At 46.1% G+C, this 24,609-nt stretch overlaps 1 protein-coding gene across 1 annotated transcript in view; it reads right to left on the minus strand.

Annotated features, from left to right (window-relative positions):
• Window positions 1–10,435: 10,435 nt before the first annotated feature.
• The window catches only part of CCDC42 (coiled-coil domain containing 42), a 158,189-nt gene continuing 144,015 nt past the window's right edge, over window positions 10,436–24,609 (minus strand). Inside the window, exon 8 of the mRNA XM_085618462.1 lies at window positions 10,436–10,619. Coding sequence (XP_085474588.1) covers window positions 10,563–10,619 — 57 coding nt within the window. The 3' untranslated portion in view covers window positions 10,436–10,562. The remainder of the gene's footprint in view (window positions 10,620–24,609) is intronic.

Here is a 24,609-nt window from a genome sequence, read left to right on the forward strand (position 1 = left end):
CAAGAAAGATGGCACTTTCTCACAGCAAGTGCTAGGGTTATTTAAGTGTTATAGTAAAGCTCAAGATTAAAGTAAAGGCTATGAGCATGATTTTGGTTGGTTTAGGATTGTGGTCAAAATTAGAGTTGCTCAAAGATTAGGTTAGGATCAAAGATTAAAGTAAGAATTGGGTTTTGGGGGTAGGTTAGCTTTCAAAATATTTTGAAATATATATTTTTTAAACAAAATCACAAAAGTAGACAGAAAAATTGTTTGATAATGCATTTCAAAAGTCAAAGTCAAAAAGTAAAGATTATTTAGACCATTGGTCTTTAAACAGCATAAAAACATGACATTTTGTGTAAATATTCTAAAATGATTACAAATTCATCAACCAATGTCATTAAAGAAGCCTGATTTCCAAATACTTCCTCTCAATTTTACACACTACTCCATGCGCAAGTCCTAAATACACCTGTATATAAACATAAATAATTTTAACAGCAATAAAATTCCTATTCCAACTTGTTTTTAAAAGGTAATTAACCAATAAAAATGTCCTAGAATCCCTACCCTTCATAGCTTCTAATCTAGCTTACAGCCGACTATTTCCTATCCGTAAAAGACCTTTTTACAGCTTCATGTACTTTGCAATGACTATTGTAATTTCAAGATTTGGCATACCTGTAAGGAGTTCAATTGCTTGAGTGTGCAGCCTCGTACCATATTTTAAAAAGATAGGGCGTAAAAACAGTTTCCATGGGGCTAACAATTTTAGGCAGTCCATCAGGATATGTAAATTATCGCATTTTGTGCCCAACTGGCATGTACATTAACCATCAGTTCACCTCAGTTCTGTTCTTATTCTACCATTTAACATAGCGGTATTAATGTCAATTCTCAACCTTCGTATTTCCAATCTAAGCCATTGATTAGGTAGAATATCCAAATAGGGGCACCAGTTTTCTTTCACCCAACTATTTCTCATAAATTTCACAGAATCTTTCTTTCTCAGGTACTCCATGTCTTCTAGCCTAGACACTTCCTTCCCTATTGTTCTGAGTTCGCTCTTTGTCAAGAGTCTGCTGATCAATTCTTGCGTCTAAATTTTCACAAATAGTGTACAATTTATTTCTGGCCTATTTGGCCCATTTTAGGTCGCTATGCTGAATCCCATTCTTACACAATTGTGACACTTTGTATCTTCTTCTGTCCCCGATCTTTTCCAAAATCGTAATAGGACCACTTGCACCAGTGCATTCCATGAGGTCATGCCCATCTCTAATCTAATTGCCTGGATCATAGATGAGCCTGGCAATGACAGAGATTTTATGCATTTTCCTTCCTCGATATCCGAGGTGCTTTTTCCACCTAAGCAGAGAATTTCTGCTCCATACTGTAGTCGCGGGGGTATCATAGCGCTGTAGGCCTTTATCAATGGTCTGTGGGACATGTCACCATAGCTGCAATTCAATTTGTTCAGCCCACACACAAATGTATGAGTTTTTGCTTTCTGTGCCTCCAACTGCGTGCCTCACTTTAGAGACTTTTCAAATCAGACACCCAGGTATTTATACTCCTTTACAATCTCCAGTTTAGTTTGGCCCAGATACCAATTACATTTCTGGTCTCTTACCGAAACACAGGATTTTGGTTTTATCAATGTTTACCATTAAACGTTTTGCCGCACAGTATATGCTAAAAGCATTTAGCTTCCTCTGTAGGCCCATCTCTTTCTGGTCGAGTATTACTAGATCATCGGCATAGAGTAAGCAGGATACTTGTTTCCCACTCATTTTAGGGCTAGCACTTCTATCTGCCTCCAAAATAGATGGCAAATCTGCTAAAAATATTACGAAAAGTAGCAGGGCCAGTACACAGCCCTGTCTAAGGCCGTTGTTAATAGCTATTTCCGGTGTTAGGCACCCCACCGAATCCTTAATCGTTTGGCCCAAATTCTGGCTATGTAGCTCCTGAATTACAACTAGGGGGCCTTCTGGAATGTCATATTTTCTCAGGGTCTCCCAAAGACATTTCCTATCCACCAGGTCGTAGGCTGCGCGGTAATCTACAAAGCAGCAGTACAACCTACCTCGCTGCTCCATAGTCTTCCCCGCCACCGCCCATAGGGCAAAACAGTGGTCAATCGTGGAGTGACCGGCCTTAAAACCGCCTTGTTCCACCGGCTCAATAGACCTCTGCACCACCCAGTCCTTCAATCTGTCCAGGATGTTTTGGCGAAAACCTTTTCACCAACATCCAGCAGATTGATCAATCTGTAATTGTTTGGAGCCTTCCTATCACCTTTCTTGTGTATAGGTCTAATTACTGCCCCCCTCCAAGTTTTGGGGATAGTACCAGAGTCTAATATGGCTGAGAACATATGGGATAGGAATTAGGCCCACCAGTTTAACTGTGTCTTCATTATAATAGCAGGTAAATTGTCGGGACCAGCTGCACAAGTTAAATTTAACTTCCTTATTGTATCCTTTACATTTTCTACTGTAAAATATGTTTTTAGATCTTCAACAACCCCTCCCCAGTGAGCTTTTTTGCCTACTATGGGCACTTAACTTGTCCCATACAATTCGTCTAAGTACTCTTCCCAAGATGCTTCTTCCACTACGCAGCTCAAGGTCCCCGGGGACCGACCGGAGGCAGCTTGTATCAGCTTCCAAAACCGTTTTACATTTTTTGTTTCGATTGTTTCGAGCAAGTTTTCACAACATTTTTCTTTAAAGATCCTCTTCTGATTCCTAATTAGCGTTTTATATTCTTTTCTTAATTTAGTCAGGTTAGACAGAGTACCAGGGTCATACCTTTTCCTCAGACTTCTCTCTTCTCTCCTTAATAACCTTTTCTTGTTCTTACACTCTAGACTAAACCACCCTAATTGTCTTCCTTGTGTCGATTGCTTGTTCATAGGCCCTACTTTCTTACTTTTTAATTCTACTCTGAGGCATTGTACGACCTGTTCTATTGTTTCTACAAATCAGGCTACTTTCTGATCCATAGCACATTCCATATTTAATTTCTGTTGAAAACTAGCCCGTTTCTCTACGTATTCTTCTGTTAATTTTGTAATCATACGTTTAGGGTATACCATTTGTTGGGGGAGGACTGCTTCACGCTGACTTATTGCCCCCCCCCCCCCCCTAAAAGTTCACAGTACAGGGCATTGTGATCACTGCCATTACACCGGGTTACCTGGAACCCTTTTACTAATAAATAATTCTAGGCGTGTATAAACACGTAGTCAATGGGGCAGTGTTGGGAGCCTATTCTGAATGTTTGTTTGGCTGGGCAGTCGGATTCTATCCTGCCATTTAAACTAAATAACCCCTTTGACCCCCAAGTACTTCCCCAGTGTTAAATTCTGTCTAGTGGAAGTGCAATTAGGGAAGTCGGCTCTTTATCATATGAGCTCAATATTTCTTTGAACCAGGGATCTAGTGTTATTGGATTCAGTTTGTTATTAAAATCTCACAATACAATTATCAAATCATTCTCATACTTTTCGCACAAAGCATCCATATCGTCCTTAAAATGCCCCATTTCCACCTCATACTCCTCCTGGGAGCCCCATTGTATATAGACATTCACAAGTATCAGGTAGTCGCCCTTCAGTTCTGTAACCAGTAGGGATACCTTGCAAACCAACAACCATTTACATGATGCATCTATTAACATAACTTTTTTCGCAATCCTGATTGAGGTGAGCGTCATAATCCCCCCAGAGGGTCGGCCAAACCTTTATTTCCTTGCAGGCCTGTGCAGTTTCATTTCAAAATGAAAAGTATCAACCAAGTAGTTTTTGTTAAAAAGTTAATTAGAGATGTAGCAAAATCCAACATTTTCTTTGAAAATAAATTTTGCGAAAAACATCCCTGAAATCTACTTAGATAAAATGCTGTAGACCTTTTAGGGGTGGTTATGGTATGTTGCTGTTAATCTGACCGGACACAAGAATGTGGAGTGTCACTCAAGCGGCTTCATCTCGCATTGCACTATTGTAGCTGAACCTCATACCACAAATTCAACTTCTTGCAAAGGGTCATTAATACCTAGTAACCTATGCATCACCCACAACTGCTTCAACTCAATAGGGAAAACACTTCGAACAGTGCCAAAATATTGAATTAGGGACAATTTCAAGCTCTCCTGACAACTGCAGGAAAGACATTTTAAATCGGCTGCATTGTTCCTGTAGGCTTTCCAGACTGCTGGGCCATCTCAAAATTGAGCATGTTGTGGTGACAAAGCTTCTTGTGGCCAAAATTGTAGGATTGTTTCATAAAATCATATTCTGCTTAGAAGCACAATTTCTTCTGTTGTATGCCTTTCTTACCCGGCAGTGCTTATGGATGATCACACGCTCTACAAATAAACAAGCACATGTGTGTCCTGAGCTGAGACAATCATGTCAAGGGTACCCATGTAATGGAAAGTAAGTTGTACTTCAAAGCAAGGTTTACAAGCTATTGATCTCCACGATGGGTGGGGTGGGGTGGGAAAGGGCCACCACACTTTTTTTTATAAGCTTATAAGTGGTCTGGCATACTCCTGCTGAAAGTGTTTCTTTGTATCTGGCAGATATAGTGTAGGAGCACGCTGCCTCACATCGTAACAGTTTCCCCAATGCAATAATGTTAAATGCAGTGGGTGATAACACTTGATGGGATTTTTTGGGATCACCGAAGGAAAGTGCAGCCAGTGAAGATTAAAACTAGCTCAGATGTGTACCCACTCAAACATTTATTCCAGGTCCATTCGGCTAGGTTTAAAAATGTGAAGGATGGAGGAGAAAGGAGAAAATTAGGATTCCTTCACCCCTCCTTACTGCCAAGGTGTCGACATGTTTCTGCCGTAAATATTGTATCCACAGTAACAGGTCACTCCGGCATTCATCAAGACCATTTGGATCCCAAAAGGGAGGTATCCTCTGATACTAACTACCTCCGGTATCTGTGGGATTTAATCCTTCCAACTCAGGGATACCCTAATAAACACACACTCTGTAGTCTGTGGAATAAGAAAATAAAGGGGAGAGAATTATAACTCAATTACCCTAAAACAAACCTAAAACAGGTTACAGGGAAAGGAGTACCTAACCCTTGTATGCTTTTTCATACCATCATATCCACGCACCACATGTAACACTCATTGTCACACATTCGGAAAGGGCACGGTCCTTCCAGTCACCCTCTCATTCACAATCAGCGCTCATTAATGCTGCATAAAGGGAAATCACTCACCAAGTTTCATAAAACGAGTCTCTAGAAATAGCGAGGTGTTGGGAGTGACCCCCTGTAGTCAAACTCTGAAGGAGACAAATATATATATATTTTTTCTCTCTCTCTCTCTCTCTCGTGTCAATTTCTTCACCGAAAAGGAGACCACTCTATGAGCATCAATGGGGAAAGCAGACCAAGTATTTCGTAGCCACACCATATAGCTTTTCCAAGACCTTTCCTCTGTCACGTTCCGCAAGAGGTGGGATTTCAGCCGGGCACTGAAATATTGAGGGCGTTAGACATCCGATATCAGTGGGGCCATCCATTCACTGTTCTATTCCAGTGGAAGGGGCGGCAACGTATCCTACGTTCCTTTACAAAAGCGAAAGCACTGTTGAATATCTCAGACATGACCAGCAGAGAAGCATCTCCACCCCAGATGACAACCGGGGACAAATGGCATTCGGCCTGGCAGACTGTTCATGCCCATGAAAAACAGATGAAGGAGCACACTCTTCAGGAAGGGGGGCAGCCCCTGCTGAGTCCATGTTACGGAGTTTGCGCCAACATATAAGGGGCACTATATGCCTAGGTACCTTAATGACCAGACACAACTTTAGGCCCATCCCGACGCTCTCTCCCTCCCCCTTCACTCAACGTCTGGGGCACTAAGGTGCACCTCATTTGTCACCCTGATTGTGACATGTAGATTACTAGCTCCGGCAGGCCCAAAGGCTTCACCACCATGTCTGCCTAAAACACCTACGGGCACTACACAATACATTAAACTCCTCTCACTCAACGTACAGGCCTAAATTCACCCAATAAGCAAATTTGCTGTTACCGTACCCAACAGAACCCTGATCTTCTCTTTCTACAGGAGACGCACCTCTTGGGTGAAAATTGTCACTGTATATCTCACCTGAAATATCCCCACCTCTTTTGGGTGCATGCCCCTAACAAGACCCTGGGAGTAGCTATTATGTGCAAAGTGGGTTGCTATTCAAAGATTTACAAGGTCAGGGCGCTTCCTGAAATTGCACGTTCTAAGGGGGTCTCACACTCTAACACTGCTTAACATTTATGCCCCCCCCTCGCACAAGATTCCTACTTACAGGGTACACTTAGGGAACAGCTGACTGACGTAAACGCCATCATGGGTGACGGTCTTAACCATGTATGGGACCCGGACCTAGAACACAGCACAGCCTCGTACCATGGCACTGATGCAATGTCTGCCCAACTCAAACAAGAGCTTACGGAGCTGGGATTGGTAGATGCCTAATGTTATAGACACCCTGACGCAAGGGATTATTACTTCTACTCTCACATCCATACTTACTTCTCTCGTATTGATTGTATCTTCCTCATGCAGTCCCTGATCCACAACCTTGACTATGTAATCATCTCCGACATTTCAGTCTCAGATCATGCCTATGTGGAATTGGTCTGGGCCAGTATCATGTCTTCCCGGTGGAGCCCCCGCGCTTGCGCTTTCCCCCACAGCTCCTACGGGACCCCTTAGACGCAAAAGAGATTCAAAACGCAACTGTAGAAAACTTTGAACTGAATTCCCTGCCAGATACCCCCTCCATATACTCTGGGATGGGTGTCAAGGCCTCGATCCGAGCTTTACTTTCACCATCTTCATTGCCAGAGTGAGGGAATCCTGATTGGTGGAGACAGGCCTCACAGGCAAGATTAAAGCCCTAGAACGACTTGACCAGACTACTCCAACCAGACGCAACAAGCATCAGCTTGCAATCCTGCGGGGACAATTACCAGTGCACAGAACTGATAAAATGGAGCGCGCCCTCCTACTTCTACAACAGAAATACTATGAGGGGGTGACAAGTTTGGCTCATTGCTTGTTCTCAAACTGCACCACCAATGTTCCAAAACCCACATCTCTAAAATATGGACGGGAGACACGACTTTGGCAACTACTGAAGGGGCTGAACAACAAGCCTTCCATAACTATTACCAACTACTCTACATATGGGTTGATACTCCCTCAGGCTCTGATAGATGTTATCTGGACAAATGCGTTTGGGTTCCAATTGACCCTCGTCATGCGAAACTCCTTGATGCCCCCATCACCTTATAACAGCTCCACCGGGCCCTCCAGGAGCTGCTCACTGGAAAGACCTTGGGCGCGGATGGTCTCCCTGTCATCTTTTACGAATGTATGACGTTACAACGTGGTCTTTACACCGTGATACGTTTACAACGCAGTCATTACAACGCAAGTCGTTGCAACAACTTGCTCTAGAGGCGCTGGACTTAGGAATAGTATGATTTACTATTCCAACTCCAGCCTACATAACAGTAGGGAAGGTGTTGGAATAGTAAATCATACTATTCCTTACTGTATAGCGCCATGCAGCGCAAGTCGTCGTAACGATTTGCGTTGTAATGGCCACGTTGTAATGTATTGTGGTGTAAAGACCGCAATGTAATGGATGTCTCCCATCTTTTACAGAACATTTTTCTCCAGCCTCCAGAATCGCATGCTTACACTGTTAAATTCATTTAACCAGGACACTGGCCTCACGTCCACCATAGCTGCCACCGAAATTACCTTTATACCTAAGCCGGGTAAGGACCACACATGTTCATCATATCGCCCCATAGCACTCCTAAACTCAAACGCTAAGATTGTCATGAAGATCTTGGCGTTTGAGTTTAGGCTTGACTTGACCTTCCTGGTCTTATTGACTCTGATCAAGTTGGATTAATTCACAATCAGCAGGGTGCGTTTAATGTGCTCCAGATTGCTCACATGGTTGGACAGTCACAATGACACAACATCCGGGCTTGCCTTCTCTCACTGGACGTGCAGAAGGCATTCAACAGGGTAAGCTGGTCCTTTCCCTGTGCAGTTCTGGGCAAGACTGGCCTAGGCCCTGGAAGATAGCCAAAATCATGGTGTCATATGTACCACTGACAGCTTCCATCTGTCTAAATAGACAGCCCACAAAGCCCATCACACTCACCAGGTGCCCACTTTCACCCCTGCTATTCACTACAATAGTTGAACCTCTAGTGATTACCATCTGCCACACTGCTGCCATTGCGGATATTCCTTTTGGCGAGCCATCCCACAAAATCAGTCTCTTTGAGGACAACCTGCTCCTTACTCTCACTCAGCCTGCTACCTCTGTACCTGCGGTTGTCCGCTGCCTTTGAAGAGGTGTCAGGCTTTAAAGTGAACATGACAAATCTTACGCATTGAAGCTTACTATTTAGCCCGACAGGACCTGCCCTCCTTACAATCTTTAGCCCCTTCCAATAGGCAACACACTCCATACGATACCTAGGCCTTAACCTAACCCCTACATTGCATTCCTGGACCCGAGCTAACTGGCCAGAATACCAGCAATCCATCTTAGAAGATCTCCGTCGTTGGAAGCCACTACAAATCTCTTGGCTGTGTCGAATCAGTGTTATAAAAATGAATGTCCTCCCCAGAATACTTCACCTTTTCCAAACCTTACCCCCAGCCATCCCCTTTGACGACAATAAGCGTCTGCAATGAGATATGTGCACATTCACCAGAAGAGGTAAACGGCCTGAGTATCCAACTCTTTGCTAATGCTTCCTAGGGATAAGGGGGGGTTGGCCTGCCCTAACCTACCCGAATATTACTTGGTGGCCTATATCTGCTATATTTCTGATCTGGTTGTTCGCAAATGCAACTAATACTGGTTTCATATGGATCATGCAGTGGCTTGCTGTCCCTTATGGGACTTCGCCTGGCTCAGTAGCCCATACATTGCTACACCAACCAGAAAGTTTATTGAGAACTGGTATAAACTAGCATTTAAGAGGGGTCTTACCATCTTCCCATCTCCACCACACCACGACTGCCCAAAAACCTTACTTCACCCAGCCCTCCAACCTCACGCGTTTTGCCAATGGGAGGCTGGCGAGTGTAAAACTCTGCAGGACTTCTTTGTAGGTGGCACTTTCAAACCATTCGAGCAATGCAAATTAGACTTTAGGATTTCTGAAACATCCGGTCTGCAATACTGCTAACTCCAGCACTGGGCACTTCACCCCCCCTAACGCTCAAGGAGCGACAAGGGCTTTCACACCCTTTGAGAACCTAGTCAGCGCTTTAATCAAAAAGGTATCATGTCATTCAGCAACCTCTTGTATCTACCTGTACCAAATGCAATGGCACTCAATCACCACTGGGGGTGTCTCACAGAAACAGTGGGAAACACTCTGGCGCGACATACCCAAGGTGCACAAAAGTATACCCCAGTGAGAGACAGCCTATAAAATTATAGTACAATGGCATTACACTACGACGCGCCTGCATGCAATTTTTCCCACAATACCTACTACTTGCTGGCTATGTGGATTGGCATCAGGCGACTTTCACCACATCTGGAGGTCTTTTCTCACTTATCACCATATATTGGAAGGAGATCCTTGGGCATATATAATGCACACCATAGGATTCCCAATCCCTGCATCCTATCTCACTAGACATACGTCCCCTTACACTCGAGTCTATGACACATGCAGACTGGCGGCTTATTAAAAATGTTAGGCGCTGCGAAACAGCTCATAGACCACGCATGGAAGAAACCTATGGCTCCTCCTATCACCCTCTTGTTCATGCAGCTCTGGACAATATTAGCAGTGGAGCATTTATCTCACAAACTGGCCCACACTGATAAAATGTTCACGCCTGCCAGCGGTTGATTGATAATCTCTCCCGAATTGTGCACACCTGCTTCACCCGGCCCAAGCTCAAAGCATTACATCTCTCCGAATGGGAGGTTCATTCCTCAATGTGACCGTAACTCCTGAGCTGGACCCCTTAACTCACTACTCAACCCTTGGGATGGCTCTGACGTGTGCCCCTTAGGTGCAATATAGTTCGATTGGTCCTTCCATGGCTGCACATTGAACTGGTACCTGTTGCTTTATTAGTTTTGTTATTAATTGATCTACGACATGTACACTTGCTGGTCATCCACATCCGTAATGTGTTCCACAACAGTGGTCCCTCATACACCATTGTTGCATTCCTATTATACCCGTTATAAGCATTATGGAATTGACTCTGAAACCATGTTGTGTGCTATTTCATGATGAAACTTTAATAAACAGATTTCTAGCAAAAAAAAAGAATATAGATATTTATTTTTCACCAGGTCCCACATATAATAAAATATTGGTCTGAAGACTCTCTCTTTCCCCTCACCCCTGCTGTTACTTTAACACCCTTCACCCCCAAAGTGTAATTTCTCGGCTCTCTGCCAGGACTTGAATCTGTCTAGAGACGATCCCATTTTCCACCTGTAAAGTAAAGTAGTTTGTGCGTTCTGTGATCTACTCCTTCCACATCTCAGACCAGATCTGCGTCAGGTCCGTTAGGTACTCCTTGATCTGGAAAGGGAGAACAAGTGCAGTGAGGTCAGTGTTCTCCCACAAACATGTATGCTGCCCAAGAAAAGCACAGGGTTGCAGTTTGCATTGCACATGCCCAAATAGTTCTCCTTTCTCAATCACCATCTGTCCTTCCTGTACAATCGTGCATATGTACCAGAGAGAATTGAAGAACTTGGTTCTGGTCAAATTTGTAAAAAGATACTATTTTAGAACTTCTCCCATGTACACTCGTGCCATGACCCAAGAAACAATGCAATTGTATTTGCTTTCTTGCTTCTCTACCAGAAAACTGTCACCACACTGTCAATAACACTAGTGAAGATCATCCTGAACATACTTAGTTTAGAGGGATAACATTTTTGGCAAACAAATAGGTGAGAGACAAGTAGGAGTAAGGGTGAAAAGAAGCACTGGGAAACCAGTAGAGTAGAGAAAGCAGAAAGGAGGGTGAGGTAGAAAACAAAAACATATAGGGACAGGGATTGATGGGAAAATTTACAGACGTGGTGATACAAGAACTAGAGAGGTGGATTTTGAGAAAGAGACAGTTAGAAAAACTCAAAAAGGTATGGATGGGTGAGCAGCAGGGGGTCTATAGGAGAGGGAGGGAAAAGACAGTAAGAGGAATGGAATAAGTTGAATAGTCCCAGTAAAGTAAAATATGGTTTTTTTCACCACTTTTTCTGAAATTAGATGAGATCCTCTGAGTGTCTCTGTCTCAGGTCAACTGGCAAAACATGTTGTAGGGAAGTGGCTTCTCAGTACATGAATGCGTAAAGGCATTGTGATTTTTTGTTGTTGCTTTTGAAGCCCTTAAAAGCCTAGGCAGCTTAAATGTTTCCACCAAAGATTTGAAAGTTATCAAAGGTACTCCAGTCGTTGTTGGTGCAAAACGTTAAAAGGTGATACATGCAAGCATTTATAAATGTATTTTTTTAGCTTGTGCTGGGAGCCCAGGGATAGCTTTTAGAACCGGAGGATGGATTTTCTAGTTCCAGAAACTGTCCTGTCAGCTGATTATAAGACTGTTTTATTTGTGGTTAAATAGGCTAATGGTGTTCCTTACAGTATGGCCCATGAACCCTCACTATATTTAAGAAAGAGTCTTAGTAGTTTTTGCCTCCACTGCTCTGTCTAACCTGCCAGTCACCGATTTGAATCAAGGCAAAGCTAATGGTACTTTTATCATTCAGAATCAAAACAAATATCACAATTGAAATGGGTAGTAATGACAGAAGATATTTAAGAACAAGGTACAATTACGTTTGCAGTAGGTACTATGTTTAATTATTATACTCAGCTGCTGTTTTCAGCTTTCCTTGTGGGTAGATGTGACCGCTGCAGCATGGATGCAATAAGTGCTTCTGTTTTAATTCCCTGCAATGCTTTCTGTTTGCTAGTGAGATTTTAGGAAATCTTTTGTGGCATGATTCAGCAGCTCCAAAGGGGATGATGGACAGAGCGTTAGAGCAAATCAAACACTCACCCCCAGTCAACTGATCTGGGTTTAATCCATCGTCATTCTTTAGCTCACTCCACCACCCCAGTTCAGACATGGCCATATGCAAATCAGTCCCACCCTGTGCCTCATGGGAACAGACCAGCCCGAACTGCCAAGCCATGTCTTCCCTGGACCGGAAAGAAGCATCCTGGGACCGGTTTCGGGTTCATAACCCTCATCAGCCAGGCTATCTTGAATCCAGTGGCAAAGTGAGCAAGGGACCCAAGTCTGGGCATACCCTGCCAACTTAGGGCGAAAACAGCGATACCAAAGGGGATGATGGACGGAGCGTTAGAGCAAATCAAACACTCACCCCCAGTCAACTGATCTGGGTTTAATCCATCATCATTCTTTAGCTCACTCCACCATGCTTGGCAGTTCGGGCTGGACTGTTCCCATGAGGCACAGGGTCAGACTGATTTGCATATGGCCATGTCTGAACTGGGGTGGTGGAGTGAGCTAAAGAATGATGATGGATTAAACCTAGATCAGTTGACTGGGGGTGAGTGTTTGATTTGCTCAAGCGCTCCGTCCATCATCCCCTTTGGTATCGCATGATTCAGCAGTTGACACAAAAGAAAGTCACACATACGCAAGTAAAATACAGCGCTGGGCTACCTCTTTGCAAAACTCTAAATTCACTTTGCTTGCTGGGTTTCCTACCAAATGCAGGTCTAAATCAGCTTCCCTAACACTGCCTACTTGAAGACAAATGTAAATAAACTAATGTTTTTGGATGCCACTCTTTTCTGAACGAAAATGAAAATCCTCACATAAAAATCAGCTGAGAAAAATAAATGCCCCTGGATTTGTCTAGGTTCAGGCACTCCATGTCCCAGACATCGGACAAAGCTTGACTTTCACCAGTCATAACTTGAAGCACAGTTTAGCTCATTGAGGGGCATATTTACGAGGAAGTGGCGGAGCACGGCGTTAGCCTCCTTGGCATAATACCGTGCTTTACCACTTCTGAAACGCAGGGCTGCACATATTTACAAGCATACAGTGCAGCCCTGCGTTTCCCCCTGTGCTGGTGCTAATTTAGCTGACTAGCGCCAACGCGAATACCCTTGCACCATAGTGCAAGGGTGTCTGCGTTGCAGGGGAAGATTGTATATGTGCAGACCAGGACGGGAGCGTGTTAGTCTAGCCGCTAAAACTGTATGTTCCCACTTAAATGCCTGACATTGCGCACAAAGTGGCGGTCTCCCGTATCCACAACTCACAGGTAGTTCACCACCAAGAACAGTCTGCAGCTTGGGCTCCACCACCAGGGATTACATTATAAGGTTTGTGGTTATTGTTATCGCTTGATCAGGGAAAGCCGGCCCTATCCTCGTGTCGCTCACAGTAGCAGGTCAACCACCACAGGTCACATACATAGGGCTGTGAAAAAGTCAGAGAGCCTCCCTGGAGAGCTGGCAAGTATCGATGGTGGGGCAAAGGGGATGTGGGGGTTCACGCGAAGGCCCCGCAACAAGCCCCCCAATCCCACAGGCAGGCCACGGTTACTGGCTGGAAGTCACAAACAACCCACACCCACTGGGCCGGCTGCCCCACAAGCCCCGCTCACCTCTGTTACAGTGGTAGTGTCGATTATCATCTACACCGCGGCGGATTACAGGCAAGGTTTACATGGTATGGCTGATGGTGCCACACAGATTAGGGAGCATGGGCCTCTGCGTCCGTGCCCCGCGCCTCACGGCCCTGCAGTCCCTAGGCCACCGGGACCGCAGCGCAGCGCATGGCTCAAAGGACGGCCAAGCGAGCGGAGCTGCAATGGCGACACGGGGGCCTCTCCTAGCCCCAAACAGACCAGGCAGGCAAAAGCGGCGCAGCTCCAAGCACCATGCCGCTGGCCCCCCAACCGTGGTTTCCCAGCCCCTCTGGATAGTCACCATGAAGAGCTAGGGCACCAAAGGCCACCGTAACCGTCGTAGCCGCCAAGTGACCCACAGGCCCCAGGAGAGCCTGAGGTCTGGGATCCGGAGGTATTGAGGGACTGCCCCTGAGTAACCACCTGTGTACATGTGCCGGTAATTTTGCGCAAGAGTGCAGAAAAAACATCAGTGGCCTCCCCCTGTTGGGTTACTTTGCAGATAGAAGTGTGCATTGATTGCGGCTACTGCTGCTTAATAATCGCGTTTCTAATTGTGTAAACAAGCAAGTCTTTGGTCCTCAACTGCTTGGACTGGACCACTGAATTGATAGAAAACAAACAACATGCAGGGAAAATCTGAGGAGAACTGGCTCTGCTGAGAGTGTTCTAGAGGGTGCTGATAGCTGATTGCTTGATACCAATTCTTTGGTTCTTTTTGCATAATGATGTAGATAGGCTGCTAAGATCTAGGCCTTAGGCCTTTTTCTTTGGGGCCTACTACTACTACTATTATTATTTTTGGCACTACTTTTTTATTTACCGTGGGACTCCCGCCTCGGCGACGGGGAATGATTCAGGCATGTGAATCTATGAAAGATACCCCAATACTGGATAAGACTATTATATCTAAGTCTAAAGGAACCTTAGACCAACAATTCTAAAGTTCACTAGCTTTATTCAGATTAGTTTAGCTTTTACGAAAAGACATTTGAAATTAATTTTACATGTCTTAGAAAGGGTAACACATTATTAGGTTACACGAGGTCTTCCAGTTAACATTTTAACACATAATCCACATTAATACATACAACACAATACCTTTGTGAAAAAATAAATAGAAAAAGACACTTAAGTACATTCATAATACAGAAAGAAATATATACAAGCCTAAAGCACTTGACCAGTCCTAAATTCAAAATTTGTTACCAGGCGGACACTGTCTCATTGTTAAGCTGAATAACGCTAGTGAACTTAAGAATTGTTGGTCTATGGTTCCTTTAGACTTAGATATAATAGTCTTCCTGGACACCTTGTTTGTTTTCTGAAATCGCCTTCGTCACCAGTATAGAGGTTTTCAAATAATGTGAACACCTCGATCTCTGCACAGTAAAAGTGATCTTTTGACCATGGAGACTGAACAATTTCTTCAGGGCAATGAGAGAAACAATCTGCTTATCCGCGCCATCCACCCAGGGGGCTGCTGTGGCGACGTTGGCCAATTTATGCTGAAGGGTGGTAATGAGTTGGTCAGTGTGTAGGTTGTTGTTCCTCTTTATCCTAAGGGGCCTGACCCCGGCATTGTTGTTTGGGGCTTTGGCACCAGCGTTAGCCTAGTGGTGCTTATAAGCCATTTTTGAGGTCTCTTGCTCGCTCACTCTTGAGTATCCCGTCGGAATTTAAAACATGTGGTGGTAGCGCTGTGCCACTAGGTGGCGATGTTGCTCTGCATTTATTACTGCGCAGCCCAATTTAACGCTAGTTCGGCATTGGGCCTAATAATGCAGCGACAACCAGGGCTTTCACTCATACTTAACCAGAAATATTAGGGTGCCCAGGCATCCAGGTAGTGGGCGATTGATGTAACTGCTGCCTGTTATAGCCTGGAAAGGACCTTGATCCATAAAATCAGTAACTCCTCCTGCAGAGGTCCAGGTAAGCAACCATCACTGCAGAGAACACATGTCACTGGGAGTAGGGACATGCACTCATTGATACAAAACTCATATACATCCACAGGTTGAAGAAAAGTATTACTGGGCTCTGGGTAATAACTACAAACTACCCAAAGGCGGATCTCAACCAAAAAGAGCAGATTTGCACGGTACATCTTCCCCTCTTACCATTCCCCACCCTATTCAGCTCACAATGCGAACTTGCAGCTGGACCACAACCATTTCCCTCAAACAGCATCCATAACCATATACAACTCTCTAATGCCAGGGTCCTCTAACCCACAACCACGCTCATCAATCCCACTTGAGGCTACAGCCAGAGCAGGCTACCCTTTAATGCCTACCTGTACCCCATTGCCCCACGTGTACCTCTACACCTCAGTTCCACATGCCCACTCACCAATTCTACCTCCAGCTATAGCCAGGGCAACCCACCCTTTGATTCCTACTCATAAAACTAAAACAAACAAACAAACACACACACCCCCCTCTGCACATTTGTCCTCTAACCCATTCTCCAGTCCTATCTCTTGCTACAGCCTGAGCACCCAACAGTATCCCCTACCCATATCCTATGCCATCCCCCCTCTTCTATATCTGTTCCCACATCCTCAATGTGACAAGAGGACACAGGCTCAGCAGTTAACTGCTTACTCTTCAATGCAAGATTCATTCCCAAAAGCCATAACAACATATTTACCCTATCAGAAGCAACGCCAGACCTCACTTTCATCATAGAAACGTGGATTATTGAGAATTACCCACACCCTTTGAAGCCATTCCGTCTGAATACAGCAAAATGTTGTGACAAGATCGGAGTATGCCTAGAAGTCATCAACAAGAAACCTTGACAAGTATCTCACGGCAAGAACTTACCCATTCACGGACCTGTGGTCTCATAGCCGCCAGGAGCCAGAGATCCATGCTGTTCTTCAAGCCCTGATGACTCTAGGTGTCGTGCACAACCTGGGTGAAGTGGTTCTACAGGGCGCAGTTGGAAATGGCCATGGGGCCCTTGGCAAAGATAAGGGGAGATGGAAGGAACTGCTGGGGAGGGAACTCCGGGACTCAAAGTGGGGTGCAGTTTTGGCATGTCCCAAGCTTATCTCCAGAAACATACAAGGCTAAAGTACGTCCAGTTTAATTATATACACATGACATACTTAACCCCTCATAGATTACAGGCTATGTATGGGGGAGAGCCAAGGGCTTGCCCCAGGTGCAGGACACTGGGGACAGATTTTGGATATATGACATTGAGTTGCCCGGTTTCCGACAATTCTGGGACACTGTACTCCCCACGCTGGACAGGGTATTAGACCATACAATTTTGTGCATAGCACAGGTGTGCCTCTTATGTTGTTCCCTAGACAAAAGGCGCATAGAGTTGGCACCAAAATTGTGGACCTGGCTTTGGTGTTAGCCAGGGGATGGATAGCAATGTGTTGGCGCTCTGGGGAGGGCCTAATGGTTGCGGTGTGGGAAAGGGATGTCACATTGTGGGCCAGACAGAGGAACGGGCTGATCAGAGATGATAAAGGAGGTCTTTGGGCAGACGTTCTGGAGGTCTGGGACAACAAGGGAGATAACCCTGGGGTAGATGATAAGGGCCAGAATGCGTGAGATGGTAGAGCTGAGGGCCACCCCCAAGACCGTTTGAGGGAAGAGTAGATACTTCTGATTAGATGGAGACGACTTTGGAGGCTTCGGTGAACCACTGTTCTGTTTGGGGCACAGGGACCCAGAGTAAAAAGCGCTGATTGCTCCCCTTCGGTGAATACCTTTAAGGTGTGGTGGAACTTGCAGTTGGATGAGTTGTCTTGTGACCCCACCCTATGCCCTCCAGTAGATTAGACCATCGGACTTAGATCCCACAGAGGTGGGAGCCAAATGCGGGGTATTGTATGCTCAATTAAGATTCAGACCCGCTAGACTATTTTATCTTATCTTGTTTTAACCTAGTTTAGGTTACTTATCGTTTATGTAATATGGCATTACTACGGTAGGTCCTAGAACAACCATTGGCGAGTCCATACAGAGAGCAGTTCATGATGGTAGCCAGGAAACTGAACAAAGTCACTGACTAATCAAGTTGCTGTCCGTGAACATGGGTTACATTTGGACTGCCGAAAGCGGGATAAAACCAACACTGTACTACTTACCACATAATGAATCTATATCACGATTTTGTTTTGTCAACCGTGCTGTATCATGACTGTGCTAATTAAAGTTTCTTTCCTGTATCAACACAGCCGTTTAATGAATGCTGAACCTATGCACCTAATAGTACTATGTACAGGACGGCTCCTACCCAAAGTTATGTACTATTGTCAAATGGCAATACAAATCATTAAGGACTTACCCATGAGCAACTGTGAAGCTTTATTAGTAAGATGCTACCCTATGGCCAAGGAGGCCAACCTGGCGGTCGCAGAGTGTAAAACTGCTCCTGACCTTCTCTGCCATACGACTTCATCCTGATCACCCGTGCAACTGTCCTTGGGCCTCACTTGCTTACCTGCCCTCCGTGAAGGAGCTATGACTGTCTGTTCGGGGCTGGAGCCCCCAGGGTGCCACAGTGACCCGCCGTCTGAAGCCCTCATCCCATAGCCTAGGTCCTGTACCTGCTGACATTGCCTGTTGGGGATACGCCATGCTTGGAGCAGCGACGCAGCTGAGGAGGTGGCCAACCATCCACCACGACGTTAGCTGGAGCTCCCCCTGCGCATCTACCCTCCTTCCTCCTACGGGTGCCTCCTTCCCGTAGCAGGTCCGGACTGTGGTGGACAGCTTGACCGCGGACTGCATTCCTGGGGGGCTGAGGGGGGGGGTAACTTTCTCTCTCTTCCTCCCCTCCTCCAGGTCAGGCAGCTGAAAGCACGACCCTTTGTGGTGCTGGGCCTCCCGTGAAGGGGTCGCACGGCTGATGAGACCTGCTGCGGCCTCAGTGGATGCCAGGGGTCAGAGCCTGACCGACTGTTCCCTCCCGGAGGATGCGACACCGGAGACTCCCTCTACCCCTGCCATTGGGATGCATCTGGCTGTTTTGGGGCCGGGGAAGAGACTGTCCTATCTGTCCTTTTGGGCTGAGGTCTGACACCCCCTACCCTCAGCGACATACCAAAGTGAATAATCCTTCTTGCCCTGGGGCCTCGCGATTGATAGGCCGAGAGAAGACCTCAGCGTCTTGGACCACTCGCAGCTAGACCGGTTAAGGCGGGGGTGGGGGGGGACCATGGGGGTGGGCTGAGGTGGCCACTGTGGAGGCAGTGATCTCTGACTGGAACTTATGAGGCGGTCCCCTTCCCCTCCTCTATTTCCTCCTCAAGTCCTGGTGGACTGGTGCCTGGGACTCACCAGCTGACCCTGCCACTGGTCCTAGCCCCTGGGATATCCTGGCTGCTCATGCTGCCTGAAGGCAAGCAGGCCAGAGTTGGGCTCTGCTTACTATGTCAGCTCCTGATCCCGGCCCTGTAACAACTAAAATGACCAAGGATAAGCCCCCCCCAGCCTGTGCAGGCCCAAACCAAGATTGACCGTTTTACCACAGTGCCAGCAGGACCTGAGAACTCAACTGGGCCCCCTGGCGTAGCGGCCCCTCTGGAACATGCCCAGCCCGACCTGGCCACCATTCTCAAAGCCATTAAGGACCCGAAATCCGTCAAGAAAAGCTGAGTAGGTGAAGTTCAGATAGATGTTGCAGGATCTTAGAAACGTCGTCACTCTAGTCTCTGAAGCCAAATGCCGGGTGTCCTCGGCGATGAATGACTTGACTGTCCTGAAGCGGTTTTGTTGTCCTCTGTGATGGCCCTAGAGGACAGAGCGGATGATGCCAAAAACCACTCCCACTGTAATAACCTGCAAATAGTGGGTTTCCCGGAGGGGTCTGAGACACCAGACACTGCTAAATTCCTGAAGAATTGGTTCCGCTCAAGGATTCCGGAGATAGTGCTCTCTCCTTGGTTTGTGGTGTAATGAGCTCACAGATCCTTAGCTCAACGACCTCCCTCTGGGGCACCGGCACACCCATTGATCACCAAAATACTAAACTTCTGAGACGGGGACGCTATCCTCAGAAAGGCCCGTGGGCAACCTGACTTTCAATTTCAAAATGTACGCATAATGTTCTTCCCCAATTAAATCAAGTTAGTCCCAAAAAGTCTTCGCTCCTTCACTGAGGTCTAGCAAAACCTACGAGCGCTTAATCTCCAATACATGCTGCTGTTCCCTGCAAAATTGAAGGTCCTTTTCAACTCTAAATCCTACTTCTTTGAAACCCATGAGCAGGCCTGGGAGCGGCTTGAGGAGAGGAGAGACTTGAAGGGGGTCGCCAGAACATGTGAATCCTGGTGGTGGGCCGCATTGGGGTACAACCGGCCGGTTCCCAAAGCCACAGAGTAAGAGACGGGCTTGTTCCTACAGACCACATGCCCGAGATGGCGCCCGGCCGAACTCCTCGGACTCTGATCTCCTTGCGAATGGGGAGTGTGCAGGTGATGGACAGCTGTCGGATGCACTACAGTCATGACCCGAGCGGGGAGATTCCTACTGTCCAGTCTCCTTAGACACTTGCCTGTTTCTGATGGGGGTGGGAGGACTGGGGCCCCATGTAGAGACATAGTCCGATACGCACTGTAATTACATGACAGTCCTGTTTTCCTTTATCTATTTAGCATTATGTTCTTCATGGAGAAGGTCCACATTGATTGCCTGTGACTCTTGCTTGTTCTTTTTTCTGTTTAGTTTGTCTTCCGTTGAGGACTAGTTTCAGCGACACATGCATTTGTGAGTCGGAAGTATGGGATTGGGGAGTTGAGGGGTCAGGGGGGATTTATTTGTTGTATGTGTTTTGTTCTTTCTTTCTAGGTTCATCACGTGTACTTCCACTCTTAAACAGCTCCTCAATAGTAACCTGTCCCTGTTTACATTGCCAATGGTGCCCCTCATGGCTCGTGCTGGGGCAGAGCTCGCTGCCTGTCCGATATCACACCCACAACCGGGATGTCTTCATTTAAACTGATGCCCTGGAATATGAATGATCTGCTAGACTGCATTAAACACAACACCGTCCTGCGCTACGCCAAACACTTACAGCCTGCTGTTCTCATGCTGCAGGAGACCCACCTGCTGGGAACCCAATGTCCATTCCTTTGGCGTTATGGATATGACAGGGAGTACCACTCAGGGTTTACCCGGGGTTTATGGGGTGGCACTTTGCTATGTAGTGGGTTCCCTCTTTCGGTCACTAACAAACACAGATGCACAGGGTAGATGTGTTGGGCTGGAGGGTCGTCACCATAACTTTCTATGTGTACGCACCCAACCAAGCACCCGCTACCACATTGTCCTTGCTGACCTCTTTACACTCACCAACCTGCCGATGGGCATAACCATCCTTCGTGGAGACTTTAACACAGTGCTCAACACAGAGCTGGATGCATCTGGCCCCACTACCCAAGGGCACATGTTGGACATGGCCCTTCTTAGGGGAGTTCCCTAAAACATTTGGCTTTTTTTCCTCTTGTTCTGCTGAATCTTTTTCTGTGGCCTTAAGACTTAAGGCACGTTCCCACTGTATTGCAGTGTGAAAGTCTTTCCCACTGTATTGCAGTGGAAAAATGCTTGTGGCCCATCTACATATGCTAGGAAGTGGTGCTTATCGGATTGGTTTCGGTGTGGTACCCAAGGGTGCCCTGTAACAAGGTACACCACATACCCAGGGCCAGTACTATACTGGCTACTAGTAGGCAGCAGGACTGATTATGCCACCCACCAGGATAGCCTTTAAACATGTATCAGACCTGCCATTGCAGGCCTGTGTATGTGCAGATGCATTTGTGCTCAGGTTGGCATTTCTAAACCGTTAGCCAATGCTGAGTGGGCCATTCACTGCCACTAGGACACCCCTAGGGTAAGCCCTGAGGGCTTAGGCAACTGGTAGGGGAGATGCATGGCAGGTACACGTGTGTTTCCTGCCCAGGTAGTGAATAATCACCATGTGGGTTTTTTCCTACTTAGGAGGTCTCCTCTTCCCATGGGTCAACCTTGGGGAATAGCTGAATGACTCAAAACCACAGTTTTAGCTTACAGCAGGGAGTAGCCTTATGGTGGTTGTGCTTTGTGGCCTTAGTGCTGTGGGCACTTTTTCACTGTAAATACAGTGTGAAAGTGTGTGCACCCTTGCTATACATGTTAGGAAGTGGTGCTTAACTGATGTTTTTAAACGTATGTCACAGCCTACCATTGCAGGCCTGTGTCTGTGCACTTGCATCTATGATGTTTTTGAAGCGTGTCAAGCCTGCCATTACAGGCCTGTGTGTGCGCAATTGAACTTATGCTCACGCTGGCCTTTCTAAACCACTGGCCAATCCTGAGGGTACTTTTCACCACTAGAACACCCCTAGGACAAGTCTTAAAGGGTGAAGCAAGTGGTAGGTGAAAGGCAGGGCAGGCACACGTGTGTTTCATGCCCAGATAGTGAGGAATACCCATATGTGTTTTTCACAACCTACGAGGCTTGCTCTTCCCGTTAGGTTGACATGGGGTAATGGCTAAGCCACAATAATTGTACGGGCCCCATATTTCCATCAGAGAATGAACAGGATCATTCCAGTCAAGTCTGGCATGCGGCTACTCCATTCCCTCCCAAGCAATTACTATGGTTGTCCATAGAAAAGGAAAATGGATAACTCCATTGGTGACCACCCCAGTTGACATCAAGGGCTATAAGGGGCTACTGCTCAATGCACGATCTCTCATTAAGCATAGAACAGAGTTTGGGATACTCATTGAGGACCTGGAACCTAACTGGGTCATCAAAACTGAACCTTGGCAAATGCAGCTTCAGGACCTGATCTAATCGACGCTATCCCGGGTAACTACTCTATCCAAAGGGCAGACAGGGTGGGCCGTATAGGTGGGGGGGGGGGGGGGGGGGGGGGGCCGGGTGGGGGGGTTAGCTATTGTTTTCAAATCCCAGTATAAATGTATTTTTGAGCCCGACCAGAATACATGTGAGGCCATTAATTTCAAACTCATTCTTTCAGCCACCTGCACGTTTGGAGGGTTATTGAGTTATAGACCTCCCAGTCCCAGGGTACCTTTTTTGCAAGATATCAAGCAACTTCTAGAGTCAGTCATTGTCGACCACTCACAAACAGTCCTTGGGGACTTTAACTATTTAGAAGAAAGGGATAACACAGACACGAACACCTTTATAGAGATGCTTGATAGCATGGGCTTCGCCCAACTAGTAACAGCCGCGACTCACAAGGCAGGACATACGTTGGATGGTATCTTTTCCAATGACTCACAAATTACCTTCCAACATACAATACCCATTTGTTGGTCAGACCACAGTGCAGTATGGTTTGATTTCCTTCTTCCAGCATCGAGCAGAGAACAGAGACCCTCCCAATATCCTAGTAAAGTTATAAACTAGAAAGGTATCTCAGCCGCCACTCTGATCAACTCCCTAGAAAATAGTCCCTGCACTATCCAAGAGGACTCTAATCTTGGGGCTGAGGCTTTTGCCACATGGCTAAAATCTGCAGCTCTCAAATCATATACTCAGGAAAAGATGCTGCCCCTCGGCTCCATGGTACAACGACAAACTCAAGCATTTAAAACAATGCTGTCGTCGTGCTGAGCGAGCTTGGAGACAAACTCTAGAGGATCAGGACAGAACTCTATACAAAGCTAGGGTTAAGGAATATAAATGCGCACTTGTGTAAGAAAAATTAAGGTATTGTATGCGCATAATCGAAATCCCAAGATCCACCAAAGAGCTGTTTCAGTTGGTACAACAGCTCTCATCCTCCCAATCTTTGGCAGAACCTGACACATCACAAATATTCTGTAATCAATTAGCTACCTTTTTCCAAACTAAGATCACAGATATATATACTGGTTTCGAGTCAGACCCGAAAACGCTCACTATAAATAAGACAGTCAGCAGTTTTACCAAAGATGCTCTGCTGATGCCTGGTAGTGAACACAGAGGTCTTTCAAAATTATCTGACCTCACTCCACCTCTGCTTGTACATTGTCTTATGAGAACGCACTCTGGCTCTCCAATGGAGGCATGTCCACCCGCAATTCTACATATGGCTGCTGACACCATAGCAGAACCCCTCTGTAAATTAATGAATTTCATCATCCGATCTGAAATCTATCCCCATTCTTGGAAACGAGCCATCATTAGACCTCTTTTGAAAAAACCTAATCTGGATCCTAGGGACTGTAAAAACTATCGTCCCATCTCTCTGCTCCCTGCTCCAGCAAAAACCCTGGAACTACATCTTAATAAGCAGCTCATGGAAACTGCAGAACATCAATCTTGACTTAATGATTTGCAGTTTGGATTCAGAAGGCATCATGGTACAGAAACGGCTTTATTATCAGCCACGGACTATATCAGGCGTATGGTGGATGAAGGACAAGGGGTAGTGCTAATTCTCTTGGATCGGTCAGCAGCATTTGACGCCATCTCACCTACGTTGCTGCTGGACAGACTCTGGAGTCTTAGTATCTCTCATCAAGCACTTGCCCTCTTGTCTTCATTTCTGACAGGGAGATCCCAAAGGGTGAATTTAAAATCCTTTCACTCAGACTCCTATCTTCTACCTTGTGGAGTCCCACAGGGGTCTTCCTTGAATCCCACCATCTTTAATCTGTATGTGGCACCCCTCGCAACTGTAGCCCACTCTTTCGGATTGGAGGTGGTGTCATATGTGGACGATACACAAATTATGGTTACCATCCCTAAGGGGCTGGGATCACTGTCAGAAAATGTCCTTGGATGCATGACCAGAGTGGCAGACTGGATGTCTGCTAACTTCTTGAAACTTAATGGGGAAAAAACCGTGGTGATGATATTTGGATCAGGGGCAGCCAAATTGAATAGCAGCTGCTGGCCTCAATCTCTGGGATGCT

The sequence above is a fragment of the Triturus cristatus genome, chromosome 7 (genome assembly GCF_964204655.1).
Source record: "Triturus cristatus chromosome 7, aTriCri1.1, whole genome shotgun sequence".
Classification (NCBI taxonomy): Eukaryota; Metazoa; Chordata; class Amphibia; order Caudata; family Salamandridae; genus Triturus; species Triturus cristatus.